We start from the raw sequence: 14,281 nt of genomic DNA, 5'->3' as shown, positions 1-14,281 counted from the left end.
GATTCCTTGCACAAGCCACAAAGCTCTGCACCTTTCTGGTTAGCCGAGAAGCGAACAGATCCACCTCGGGGTTGCCCAACCGGAGACACAGCTGAAGAAAACACCGCTCGATGAGGGGAGCACTCGCCGTGGTCCAACGCCTGCCAATTTCCACCCCAGGAATGTGTATCGTGGAGAGGGATGGACCAAAACATTCTGCCCACCTTAGAATGCCAACTACCCCCAGGACACTAGTGCCCCCTTGGTCATTGACATAAGTCACGGCCATGGCATTGTGCAATTGAATGCGCACTAGACAACCCTGAAGTTGATCCGTCCAATGATCCAGACACAGTCTGATTGCTCAGAGTTCCAAGACATTGATTGGGAGTCTGGACTCTTCCAGCGTCCAGATACCTTGAGCAAAATGCTTGCCGAGGACGCCTCCCCAGCCAGACAAGCTGGCATCCATGGTGACCACTGTCCAATACAAGGGGAGGAAGGAATTTCCCAGCCGGAGAACAAAGCCACCATATCAGGGACTCCGTGCCCCAACTCAGCCGGATCGGATTGTCCAGAGACTGTTGAGTCTTGATCCATTTGGTCAGAATTTCCCTTTGCAGGGACCTTGTATGGAACTGTGCAAACGGAACCGCCTCAGCGGTAGACACCATCAGGCCCAGAACCCACATGCAAGTCCAGAGGGATGACCATTTGTTGGACAGCAGGAGGTAAATTGCAGCCTGTAATTTCTGGAGTTTGTTCAGAGGAAGGAGCACTCTGGCTAAGGCCGAGTCCAGAGTCAGGCCAAGATAATCCAGCTTTGTGGACAGAACCAGAGCAGACTTCGGAAAATTCAGAATCCAGCCAAACTCCCGCAGAGTTCATATTGTGATCTCAAGGTTCTCCACCAGGGTAGAGGGAGACTCCGCTTGCAGAAGGAGAAAGTCCAAGTAGCCCAGTACCACAATCCCCCGTTGGTGTAACAAAGCTAGCACCGGGGCTAACACTTGTGAAGCAGAGGCGACACCAAAGGGTAACGCCACATACTGATAATGCTCCTCTCCCACAGCAAAGCAGAGAAGAAAACGCTGGTGACTGGCACATTTCAGAATGTAAAAGTAGGCATCCTTGATATCGATAGAGGCAAGGAAATACCCCCTGACGCAGGGATGCCAGCACTGTTCGAATGGACTCCATCCTGAACTTCAGTACCCGCACAAAGCAGTTTAGCGCCTTGAGGTCCAGGAACAGACGCACTTTGCCTTCCTTCCAGATTTGAGTAAAAACCCTGAAAACGTTCCAAGGTCAGAACAGGGACAATCACCCCTTGAAGGAACAGGTCTTGTACCACCCCAAACAGGCCCTGTAAACAGTCTGAGGACAGGCGCAAGTTGGAAGGAAAAAATCTTGTCGGGGGACAAGAGAGAAAATCAATCTTGTAGCCAGACCGAATGACTGTGGACCCGCTCGTCTTGCACCCGGAAGTATATGGGTTTGGAAACCAGCAGACTTTCTCTCCCCCCCCCCCCCCCCAATACGGGTGAGGACGCATCTTCATGCGGAAGCAGCCTTGTCCCCGGTTCTGGAAAAACCTGACCCTGGCTTGCCAGACCAGGTTCGTTTGGATCCTCCAGAAGAGGCCCTGAAAGGCTTCAAGCCCTTGTCAGTCGACCCTGAGTGACAAAAAAAATAAATAAACTTATGAGCTGAGAATGAAGGCCCACATCTACAATGAGGTTCCTTGCCCTTAGTAGCCTGCGGAAGAAAAATACTCTTCCCCTGTGAGTCCTTTAATGATGTCATCAAGGGAAGCTCCAAACAGGCGATCTCCTTGAAAAGGAAGATCAGTCAAGGCCCTTTTTGAAGTCTGGTCCGCAGATCAGCACTTAGCCAAAAAAACACGCCAATGGACCACTGCCAAAACAGAGAGGCGAGCCATCAGGGGAGCCGCATCAAAAGAGGTATCACAGATAAACTGCAGCCCCTGGACCAGCTGGTCTGCCAAAGACAAGGGGGAGATATTCCCCCTCCAGGTCACATGCAAGAGCTTAGCCCACTCGGTCAGTTTGCGACACTAGGGCAATGGTGAATACCGGCCTCATTGCCGAACCAGCCAGAATGTACATAGTGTGGGCCACAGCCTCCGCCTTCCGGTCAGCCGGATCCTTAAAAGCCGGGGACTCTTCAACCGGAATCATGGTTGCCTTGCTTAATCTGGAAACTGGAGGGTCCACCACCGGTGGGTGGCACAGTTCACTTCTTAAGAAGGGACTCCTCATAGGGTTTAATGCCTAGTAAAGTGCTTAAGGACCCATGGGGATGCTTTGGTCGTCCCCGCGCTTTAGCGACAATTCTGTCAAAATAGGCAGAGAAAGGAAACACCTTTGCCACTTTGAATGGCTTGTGAGTGCTAAAGGGCACCTGTGCCTCAGTCGCAGCTTCAGCTGCATCCTCAATCTTCAGGGTCTCATGCACAGATGCAATCAGTGCATCCACCGGTGCCTTTTCGGGCACGGTCACAGACGTGGAGGAATCATCCTCACTAACAGAGGATTCTGGGAGCATGGTTGCAGACCCAGCAGAGTGAACCACGTCCGCAGTGGCCAAATCAAATTCAGGATCTGATGAGGCAGGGCACGTTTTGCTCGCCCATTGCCCGCAAGTCACCTCCACCCATGACACAAGGGACTCCAGGACCGCTGTCAGTGCATGGATGGATGAATGAATAGTTGGGTCCACTCAGTCACCAGGCACAAAGCGATCCTTAGCAGAGAGGGAGAGGACCCCACCAGACTCACCACCCACAGAAATAGGCACCTGCAGCCACCTGGAGAATCTGCACTACGCGTGCAGCGATCAGGAAGTAAAATGATCCAGGAGTCAGCACCAGGGGATGAGGGAGCTTCTGCTGCCAAAATCGCCAGCCCCAGGGTTCCACGGCCACCACTATTTCCAATGACAAAATGGCCATTGGACTACACAAACAAACATGGCCACTGTGTATAGAAACACACAGGCTACAACAAAATGGCAGCACCACAAGGCTTACAGGGACCCAGGAAGGAGACCAGGCCTTCAGGACAGATCCAGTCAGGACCCCCCACCCTCCGTATAATCAATCGGCTGGTCGCCGGCAGTGCACCCCCATCCCAGGAAAGTGGCCAGGCAACCCAAATAGTCCCAGCGTGGAAAGGAGGGGGGGCGCAGGATGAGGGACTTGGCAAAGGGGGAGTGCCATGCGGGAAGGAGGGGAAGCCAGGGGTCCGACAGTCCCAAGGAGGGGCCCACGTCCACCCCAAAACCCTCCAGGTGGAGAGGGGGGGGGACAGCTACTCACCATACCAAGAACCAGATGGGCAACGCTCCACACAGAACCCTTCTCCAACGAAATGGGGGGATGTCGGCCAGGAGGAACGATGCGACTCGGGCCAAGACCCGGTTGTATGCGATCTTGCGAGGCGTTTAACTCGCAAGCCAGCCTGCATCCAGTTGGGCTATATCGCAGACGACTTAGCGTGGAGCTGAGGTCTGCAGTGTTCGCTGGCCAGATTGGGGTGACCACTGGATTTAGATTATTCAGTCCTTCGCCCAGTCCAGCATTTGATTGTAGATCTCACAGGAGAAACTCCAGGAGAAAAAAAAAAAAACTTTCTATCTAAAAATTTTTTGCCAGGACCAAAGATCCCAGCAAGGAAAATGGTCCTTACTCCTGACTAGGCAGAATAAAAAAAAAAGGAGTGGCTATAGCAGAGAGTGTGAGTATACCCCCTGGGGCTGCCCATGGGTGAAGCCAGAAATCTTTTCTGCCTAGTGTCCTACTCTTGTAGGGGGCAGCATAACCCAATGGTTATGAATATCAGGAGCTGTGCCCGTCAGTAGTAGGACACTAGGCACGAAAAAACTTGACTACGCCTATGGGCAGTCCCAGGGGGTATACACTAACTCTCAGCTATAGGAGAGAACGTGGGAGGGGCACATAAAAGGGACTTTCTAATAGGGTGCCGTCAGACAAATATAAAGAGATATTATATAATAAAGTATGAATAATTTTATTGGAACAAAAAAAACAAAATGTATACTGTATTCAACAAGACAAAAAACAGTATTACAGCATAGATTTAAAAACAAAGAAATACAAGCCATATTGTAATAAACTGAATATAGATGGTAATGTCGTATCTTACACAGGGGCTAATAGAAACTATAGACCCTTAACCAGCCAGAAGTGGAATCCCCTGGTTAGTATCTGTGTAAAGACCGATGATGCCCAAAACTTTAGCTTGACGTGTTTCACGGCAACCGCCGCTTCCTCGGGGGCAGTTGAGGGGTTTATACAAGCATCAGTTATGATTACTAGAAGAAAAGTGTACAACATATGTATGAGAAATAGTACATGTAAATGTTGTAAATATTATAAGCATACATCATCCTTTCCCTTTGACCATTGATTAGGTTATGCAATATGATGTATGCTTATAATATTTACAACATTTACATGTACTATTTCTCATACATATGTTGTACACTTTTCTTCTAGTAATCATAACTGATGCTTGTATAAAACCCTCAACTGCCCCTGAGGAAGCGGCGGTTGCCGTGAAACACGTCGGGCTAAAGTTTTGGGCATCAATCGGTCTTTTTTTTTTTCACTACCACCAGGAATGACTTGAACTAGTCACAAGTACAAAACTCAGATGTGAGAGTGGATTTTGCTAGAATTGACCATTTTAGACATAAATAGCACTTGATACTAAAACTTAAAGACTACTTTTAACATTTTCATTGGTTAAGTGCATTTGTGAACCTGTTTCTAGTCATGCAATTGAAAGGAACTCAAAAGCAGTATCTTTTTCCTCTTGGAGTTCTTTGGCTGTTAGATCCATCTTTCCACGAGAGAAATCATCAATTTTTAAGCCTTCAACTATCTTCCAGTTTTTATCCTTGATGACAACAGGGAAGGAGTACAGGAGATCACCAGGCACGCCATATGAGTTTCCATCTGAAACAACACCCATGGACACATATTGCCCCTCTGGGGTTCCAAACCAAATGTCGCAAATAGGATCACAAATGGCTTTGGCAGCCGACATAGCGCTGGATAACTTTCTTGCTGCAATAACAGCAGCACCACGCTGCTGAACAGTCGAGATGAATTCCCCTTTAAGCCAGCTGTCGTCCTTCACTGCATCAAACACTGGCACATCCTTTCCTTGGAGATGGACAACAGCATGACTAGCATCAGGGTACTGGGTAGAGGAGTGATTTCCCCAGATGATCACATTCTTATCATTTGCTACCTTCAAGCGATTTGCAATCTGAGCTTTGGCTCTATTGTGATCTAGACGGGTCAAGCAGCTGAAGTTCTCTTTAGGGATGGATGGAGCAGACTTCATGGCAGTCAGGCAGTTGGTGTTTGCAGGATTGCCCACCACAATCACCTTCACGGACTTCTTGGCGTATTTGTCAAGAGCAGCACCTTGGGATTTAAAAATTTTAACATTGGCCTTCAGCAGGTCTTTTCTTTCCATCCCTTCCCTCTTTGGCATGGAGCCCACCAGAACAGCAACATCTAGGTCTTTGAAGGCTACATCTTCCTTGTCTGTAGCTATGACATCTTTAAGCAGAGGCAGGGCGCAGTCTTGGAGCTCCATTACAACTCCTCCCAATACTCCCATCATAGGTGTAATATCCAGGAGTACAAGCTCCAATGGCTGGTCTTTGCCGAAAACATCCCCTTTTGCAATTCCATAAAGCAGAGAGTAGGCAATCTGACCAGCAGCTCCAGTTACCAGGACTCTTATAGGCTGAGCCATAGCGTTCGTTATGTAGAGGCTGATAGACAGGCCGGTTAAGGAAGGAGGAAAGAGGTGACTCTCCTGGATGAAGCTTCTGTGAAGAGTGGGCATCATCGGTCTTTACACAGATACTAACCAGGGGATTCCACTTCTGGCTGGTTAAGGGTCTATAGTTTCTATTAGCCCCTGTGTAAGATATGACATTACCATCTATATTCAGTTTATTACAATATGGCTTGTATTTCTTTGTTTTTAAATCTATGCTGTAATACTGTTTTGTCTTGTTGAATACAGTATACATTTTATGTTTTTTTTTTGTTCCAATAAAATTATTCATACTTTTTTATATATATATAATATCTCTTTATATTTGTCTAATGACAGCACCCTATTAGAAAGTCCCTTTTATGCGCCCCTCCCACGTTCTCTCCTTTCTCCTTACATATACATTTGGGACGTGGTGCCTTACCATCTGAGCCTGTCTCCCTCTTCTCAACTCTCAGCTATAGGCACTCCGTTTTGTTACAAGCTGTGTCAGGAGAAAGCCAACTCCACAGAGGGGTGGTTGTTGTGTCAGTCAATGAACATCAGAGAATTGGATTTTACGGGAAGTCAAAAATCCCATTTTCTCTTTCGTTCATTGACAGACAGCTCCTGATTCTGGACCACTGGGACTCCTGACTAGGCAGAGTGCGTATAGCTGAGAGTGGGTGTATACCCCCTGGGACTGCCCATAGGCGTAATCAACCTTTTTCTAAACAAACAGATGTACTGGCGCAACAGGAACTTAGAGGCAAACCTCAATGAACATGCTATGGGGGACATGTAAGGCAGAACCGAACATTGAGGGTTACTAAAAAGTCCATAAGTCCATAAAACAGCAGGTCTGTGCAACTTGAAGGCAACTTAATCACAAGGAAAGAAGATGAACTTGCAGGTACTGGAAGAGAAGACAAGCGCCACTCTAAGTGCAGTATGATTCTGTGTTTATTGAAAAAAATCACCTTACTAGGTACTCACATTTGCATGAAATAAAAACAGCACTGGATAAACTCTCAAGGGCTCAGTATGTCCGAAAATCTAGGTGGAAAGGCACCGGCGTTGTCCGGAGATCCGTGTCTGATCGTAAGATCGGCGATATCCGGACCCTGGGGGACAGTGTGGCGCCTCCGGCGGCGGACTTCCGGGTTGAGCGTGGAGTGTGGACGTGATGACGTAGGCGACGTGTTGTCGGAGCTACGCTCCTTCCTCAGGCCTCTGAAGGAGCGTAGCTCCGACAACGCGTCGCCTACGTCATCACGTCCACACTCCACGCTCAACCCGGAAGTCCGCGGCCGGAGGCGCCGCAGTGTCCCCCAGGATCAGACACGGATCTCCGGACAACACCGGTGCCTTTCCGCCCAGATTTTCGGACATACTGAGCCCTTGAGAGTTTATCCAGTGCTGTTTTTATTTCATGCAAATTTGAGTACCTAGTATGGTGATTTTTTCAATAAACCTTTTTCTGCCTAGTTTCCTACTCCTGTAGGGGGCAGTATAACCCAATGGTTAAGAAGAATCAGGAACTGTGTCCGTCAATGAACGAAAGAGAAATAATTTTTTCTTTTTAGACAGGTTACTCAACATAGGTGTTAGGCGGGGGGGGGGGGGGGGCGGGGAAACATTTTGAAGATTAGGTTAGGTTAAGCAGGGAGGGGAAGAAAAGGGGAAAATATGTATTTATAGCATTTGAATACTGCTTTTCTATATGAATGAATGTGTATATGTGAAATCCCATTTTCGGGAAATATTCCTGTAAATTTTTATATGCAAATAAAAAATAAATAAAAAAAAAAAAAAAAAAGGTTTAAGCTGGAACTCTACTTGAAACTCTCCCACAAAAGTTAAATCATTTAATAAAACCCTCCCTCCATCCCCGAGACAGAAACACACAAACGCCATTTTGCCAAGATGCTTTTAGTGACCACGATCTTACGCACAGAGAAAAGAGAGAGAGGGGAAAAAAAGAAAAAGAAGTACGGAAAAAGAATCCAGTTAATAAAACCAGAAGATGCTCTGACCAAGTTTCTGACTGTTTTACTGGGGGGTGGGGATACAGCAATTATCTGCAAGGCCCCCGAGATTATTCGTGCTTAGCTGTTGTCTGTGCGTAAGTTCAGGAAAAAATAAAACATTTGGTTCATTGTTAAAATCAAATTCTAATGAAAATAAGAATTCACTTAGTTAGGGCAAAAGAGGTTAAAAAAAAAAAAAAAAAAAACAAAATAAAAAAAAAAAACAGAAAGAAAGATGGGGGCTGGAAAAAAAAAAAAATTCTACACGTTTTTGAGGCTTCGCAATATCCGCCGAGCAGTCAACTGTAGATTAGTGAGTTAAATAATTATGAGCAATTAGCACTAGTAGCGGGTGTAGACTGTCCTGTGTATTAACAGCGAGGGCGGCTGCCACGGGATTAATGCGGAGCTGAAATTGGGAAGTAGGGAGGCCGAGGCGAATTACCAAACGGCTCACACCCTGCAGGGCAAGGAAGAGATGATGAGTACAGACTGCGCCACTGAGCGCCCTCTTCAGGAAAAAAAAGCAGGGAAGTCCAATTCGGCGGTGTTATCCTGTCAGCAGCGAGGCTTGGCCACTTCCCATGATGCTCGGCGGCTGAGGCCAGTACAAGGGCCGGGATGGTACTGTTGGGATTTGGCGTGTTCCTGCATTGTCCGGATTAGGAGAGGGGGGTGGTCTTTGTCATTAGGAGGGCTGGGAGCCCAACAGTCTCTCGATGGCTGCATTGATGTCTCCGCCTGTTGCTATAAGCGCCTGCAGGTTGGCTTCGCGGTTTATGAAGCCCATGGCGTTTAACTGGTCTAACTGGGACTGGAAACGAACTTCTGGTGTCTGCCCCTGGAAAGTGAGAACAGTAAGGTTAACCATATATTTGAGGGAGTAAAGAAAATATGATATATATTATATATATATATATATATATATATATATATATACACACACACACACACACATACATACATACATACATACATACATACACATATACATAGATGGATATAGATATATCTATACATCTGTATATAAAATATATATAATTATTATTTCAGGTACTTGTATAGCGCTGTCAATTTACACAGCGCTTTACTATATAATAATAAAAAAAAAATAATATATAAAAAAAATATATAAAATATATATATAAAAAAAATATATAAAATATATATGTAAAAATATATATAAAATATATATATAAAAAAATATATAAAAAAATTTATAAAATATATATATAAAATTTTTTATAAAATATATATATAAAAAAATTTATAAAATATATATATAAAAAAATTATATATATATATATATATATATATTATATATATATATATATATATATATAAAAAATATGTATTTATTTATATTATACACACCTTTTTTAAGGATATGCAACCACATATCTCTCATAGGACACAAGCTGAACAAAAGAATTAGAATAGATTCTGCCACTATAGAAGGATCTCCCTATCTGCTATTGCATTCTGACAGCCAATGACTGAATCTGATTGGATGCATGCACTATTCAGGTAACACATTACCATCAGACTTCAACGATTTGAAAAATGGACTTCAGCCAGTCAACCGGACCACAGAGTACTCAAATTTAGCAGGAAGCAGCCAAAATTGGAGCTATATAGGGCAAGCTTAACCCTAACTACTCCTAAAACTGCCCCCTCCCATCTCAACATCTATGCTAACCTCTGTAAGAAAGATGTATATACTTACCCATTTTCAGGCTGCACCAGTCACGTGATCTCCCCTGAGTAAGCCAGCAGCGGCTGCAGGGGAGAGGAGACCTCACTCCAACAAACAGCTGGTAAAGCCCAGAGCAGTATCACCACCCACAGGCTTCAATGGCCCAACCATGGTCAGCGCTCCTTCCTCTCCCCTGCAGCGGCGCTGGCAGACAAAGGGGAGCCCTGATCAGGGGAGAGGAGACCTCACTCCAACAAACAGCTGGTAAAGCCCAGAGCATTAACGTCACCCACAGGCTTCAATTGCCAAACCATGGTCAGCGCTCCTTTCTCCCCTGCAGCGGCGCTGGCAGACAAAGGGGAGCCCTGATCAGGGGAGAGGAGACCTCACTCCAACAAACAGCTGGTAAAGCCCAGAGCAGTATCACCACCCACAGGCTTCAATGGCCCAACCATGGTCAGCGCTCCTTCCTCTCCCCTGCAGCGGCGCTGGCAGACACAGGGGAGCCCTGATCACCTGACTGGCTTGAAAATAGGCAAGTATACACATCTTTCTTACACAGCTTAGGTGGCATAGGTATTAGGAGGGAAGAATTTTTAAGAGTAGTTAAAGCTGTTAGGGTTTAAGCTGGAATTCCACATCCCTACCTAATACTAGGCAGCAAAAAGTGTCAAATTATCTTTACCTCATTTCAAAGCTGCATATTTCATCTTTGTCTAACGTAGTAAATCAACCCATTCCCGCATTACCCTATGCAACCCACAAACTGGTAATTTCTACCCAGCGTAAAGAGGAACTGGTCACTTCTACCCAGCGTAAAGAGGAACTGGTCACTTCTACCCAGCGTAAAGAGGAACTGGTCCCTTCTACCCAGCGTAAAGAGGAACTGGTCCCTTCTACCCAGCGTAAAGAGGGACTAGACCCTTCTACCCAGCGTAAAGAGGGACTAGACCCTTCTACCCAGCGTAAAGAGGGACTAGACCCTTCTACCCAGCGTAAAGAGGGACTAGACCCTTCTACCCAGCGTAAAGAGGGACTAGACCCTTCTACCCAGCGTAAAGAGGGACTAGACCCTTCTACCCAGCGTAAAGAGGGACTAGACCCTTCTACCCAGCGTAAAGAGGGACTAGACCCTTCTACCCAGCGTAAAGAGGGACTAGACCCTTCTACCCAGCGTAAAGAGGGACTAGACCCTTCTACCCAGCGTAAAGAGGGACTAGACCCTTCTACCCAGCGTAAAGAGGGACTAGACCCTTCTACCCAGCGTAAAGAGGGACTAGACCCTTCTACCCAGCGTAAAGAGGGACTAGACCCTTCTACCCAGCCTAAAGAGGGACTAGACCCTTCTACCCAGCCTAAAGAGGGACTAGACCCTTCTACCCAGCCTAAAGAGGGACTAGACCCTTCTACCCAGCCTAAAGAGGGACTAGACCCTTCTACCCAGCCTAAAGAGGGACTAGACCCTTCTACCCAGCCTAAAGAGGGACTAGACCCTTCTACCCAGCCTAAAGAGGGACTAGACCCTTCTACCCAGCCTAAAGAGGGACTAGACCCTTCTACCCAGCCTAAAGAGGGACTAGACCCTTCTACCCAGCCTAAAGAGGGACTAGACCCTTCTACCCAGCCTAAAGAGGGACTAGACCCTTCTACCCAGCGTAAAGAGGGACTAGACACTACTACCCAGCGTAAAGAGGGACTAGACACTTCTACCCAGCGTAAAGAGGGACTAGTCACTTCTACCCAGCGTAAAGAGGGACTAGACACTTCTACCCAGCGTAAAGAGGGACTAGACACTTCTACCCAGCGTAAAGAGGGACTAGACACTTCTACCCAGTGTAAAGAGGGACTAGACCCTTACTAACCAGTGTAAAAAGGGACTAAACAAGTGTAAAAAGGGACAAGTCACTTCAACCCAGTGTAAAAAAGGGACAGGTCACTTCTACCCAGCGTAGATGGCAAAATTTCTAAAAACACAAGAACAGTTGTTGCAATTCCAGCCATCTTACCGGTGCACTCCCTCCTGCGAGGAGCTGAATCATCTGCTGCATCATCTGTTGTTGAGCACTGCTGCTGCCCCCTGCTGGAGAGGCACTGCTGGGTGAGGAGGGGGTGGTGGTGTTGTCGGGGGCTGTGCTTCCGCTGGACGTCGGCGGCACTCCGGGGATACTGAAAAAACCAAAACCGAAGATAAAAATCTAATTCAGAATAAAAAGGAACACCGGAGGCTCCCGAGGTCCAATTCACTCCGTGTTGTAAAGCTAAAACATGGGCAAAGCTTAAAATAAAACCAATGATCAGCCTACCACAGTATGAACATGAAGTTACATTTCCCAGCATGCATTGGGGGAACACATTGCTGGGAAACCACAGAGGGCCTAGAGGATGAGGACGGGCGAGAGGTAGGTGCACCGCACACACCTACCCTCAGGGGGGGCACAGGAGGGACTGCAGGCTGAGCTAATTCCCCCACCCCCTCTCTCTTCCAGCCCTCCCTCACCCCCCCCCCGTCTCACCCCCACTCCCCCTCTCGCTCCTTGGTGTTCCACTCAAAGGCAGCCATGTTGTATTATGAAACATTTCCAAAGAAATGCACCCCACTACCTCAACAGGTAATTGTTAGCTCTTAAGCAGTGAAGCTTCCCGCCCCTGTGATGTCATTACTTCCTAGGGAACGAATATGCTAAACATCCCTTCAGGGCAGCATTTAGCTGCTTCCGCCATGAACTGGAAATGATTGATCTCACCTGGATAGCAGGCCAGGGGCCTCCGTCTGTAAAGTCTGAAGGCCTTGCTGGATTTGGAGAAGCGCCTGCATGGCTCGGGGATTGGAAATGACAGAAAGAGCTTCAGGATTCTGCATCTGTGGAGAAATAGAACATTGGTGACATGAATAGAAAATGGTGCCGTGTAGAACAGATTACAGTTTCCTACTTTGTACAAAAGGAGCGCAAAACACACAAAAACAGCTAAATGATCAAAGACTTAGAAAATAATTCACATTAATGGCTGTTTCGGTTGTTCAATCACAATTCTTTTTTTTTTTTTTTTTTTTTAGGTGTGTGTAAAGGCAGGCGTCCCAATACTTTTGGTAATATACTGTACGGAATAAATCTTCAGTGTGCAGCTCCAACCGCAGCACCCCCTAATACTTACCCCAGCCCAATCTTGATCCAGCAATGTGCACTAGAGCTGCGGCTTTTCCAGGTCTTTCCCTCCTCATTGGCTGAGATGGAGCAGCAGGAGCCACTGGCTGCAGCTGCTGTCAATCACAGCCAGCGAGGAGGGAACGCGGGGTAGGGCTGAGCTGCACTCTGCGTCTTGTCCATAAGACGCAGAGCACGGCTCAGCCCTACCCCGCGTTCCCTCCTCACTGGCTGTGATTGACAGCAGCTGGAGAGCCAAATCAGGAGCAAGCAGGCACAATTCTTATTCTCGTGTTCTCCTCTTTGTCGTGTGCCCTCACTGAAAGCAGTTTCCCCTAGGGCAGGGGTAGGCAACCTTGGCTCTCCAGCTGTTGTAGAACTGCAAGTCCCATAAGGAACTGCAAGACTGATAGCCACAGGTATGCCTCCCCAAGGCAGAGGCATGATGGGATTTGTAGTTTCAGAACAGCTGGAGAGCCAAGGTTGCCTACCCCTGCCCTAGGGGCTCCCGAGCCCCGCTGCTGCGTCCATTGACACAGACAGTGGGACTCACCCCTGCGCCACTGGATTTGATTGACAGCAGTGTGAGCCAATGGCTCCTGCTGCTAGCAATCTGTCCAATGAGGAGAGAAACAGCGGCTGGAGGCACTGAGCTCTTGCACATCGCTGGATCAGATCGGGCCCAGGTAAGGAAAAAGGGGGGGGGGGGGTCTGGGGGGAACTTCAGCACAGAAGACTTTTCACCCTAATGCATTAAGGTGAAAAACCTTGAGGCTTTATAACAACTTTAAGTGAACATTATGCACTTTACAAGTCCCTGTCCCAAAGACCGTACGAGAAAGAAAATCAGAGATGGAAAGACCTCATGGAAGGTGCAGGCCACAAACCCATTACCTGTTGTAGAAAGACGGGCAGCTGAAGTCGAAGCTGTTCCTGGAGCTGGGGGTTACCAGCCAGAATAGGATTATTACCGATCATCTGGAAGGGAATAAACATCACGCTGGGTAATAACTGATACAGAAAATTTATAGAATAATGTCATTACAATGAACCTATGAAAAAACTTTGCGCACTATCCCTATGTATAAGCCATCTAATACTCAACTCTATATACTATAGGAAGCAGCTAGAACTCCTATGCATCCAACTACGTGTACAAAATTCAATAAATCTATATAGCCACAAAAAAATTATAATATATATATATATATATATATATATATATATATATATATATATATATATATATATATACACATACACACACACACATATACATATATATATATAAAATAAACCTATGTGAGCTCATCTTTTTTTTTTTTTAAATATACACACACACACACATATATATATACACATACACACTATATTTTGGCAAAATAAAAACACCTGAAGCTGTAAAATGCTTGTAATCTGCCAAAAAGCAGCTCATGAGCTTCAGGCAACAGAACGCTCACATGTGAACAGGGCCATTGAAATGAAATGGGTTTTGGCTTTTTGAGCGTTTTAGGGGCAGAAAATACGCTTGTATACAGGGTCTAAATATATAATATAGTCCATCACATGCAATCCAATCGTACACAAAACAGATGAATGACGGACTAACCT

At 46.4% G+C, this 14,281-nt stretch overlaps 2 protein-coding genes across 2 annotated transcripts in view; both read right to left on the bottom strand.

Moving 5' to 3' along the window:
- Nucleotides 1–4,625: 4,625 nt before the first annotated feature.
- LOC309569065 (malate dehydrogenase, cytoplasmic-like) lies at nucleotides 4,626–5,847 on the bottom strand. Its single transcript, XM_082274827.1, has one exon. The coding sequence runs from the start codon at nucleotides 5,793–5,795 to the stop codon at nucleotides 4,797–4,799; it is 999 nt and encodes a 332-aa protein (XP_082130953.1). The 5' UTR covers nucleotides 5,796–5,847; the 3' UTR covers nucleotides 4,626–4,796.
- A 1,861-nt stretch (nucleotides 5,848–7,708) lies between these two features.
- The window catches only part of UBQLN4 (ubiquilin 4), a 34,560-nt gene continuing 27,987 nt past the window's right edge, over nucleotides 7,709–14,281 (bottom strand). The window contains exons 7-11 of the mRNA XM_082242934.1: nucleotides 14,280–14,281; nucleotides 13,565–13,648; nucleotides 12,272–12,387; nucleotides 11,534–11,693; nucleotides 7,709–8,672 (exon numbers count right to left, since the gene is read on the bottom strand). The exon at nucleotides 14,280–14,281 is cut by the window's right edge and continues 138 nt beyond it. Coding sequence (XP_082099060.1) covers nucleotides 8,520–8,672; nucleotides 11,534–11,693; nucleotides 12,272–12,387; nucleotides 13,565–13,648; nucleotides 14,280–14,281 — 515 coding nt within the window. The 3' untranslated portion in view covers nucleotides 7,709–8,519. The remainder of the gene's footprint in view (nucleotides 8,673–11,533; nucleotides 11,694–12,271; nucleotides 12,388–13,564; nucleotides 13,649–14,279) is intronic.

Source organism: Pelophylax lessonae (assembly GCF_965119305.1).
Source record: "Pelophylax lessonae genome assembly, chromosome: 13".
Lineage (NCBI taxonomy): Eukaryota > Metazoa > Chordata > Amphibia > Anura > Ranidae > Pelophylax > Pelophylax lessonae.
Note: the sequence above shows the minus strand (reverse complement) of the source record. Positions and strands in the feature narration are given on the sequence as shown.

Coding starts and splice junctions, on each gene's coding strand:
- LOC309569065 (XM_082274827.1), bottom strand. CDS start 5,795: ATGGCTCAGCCTATAAGAGTCCTGGTAACTGGAGCTGCTGGTCAGATT.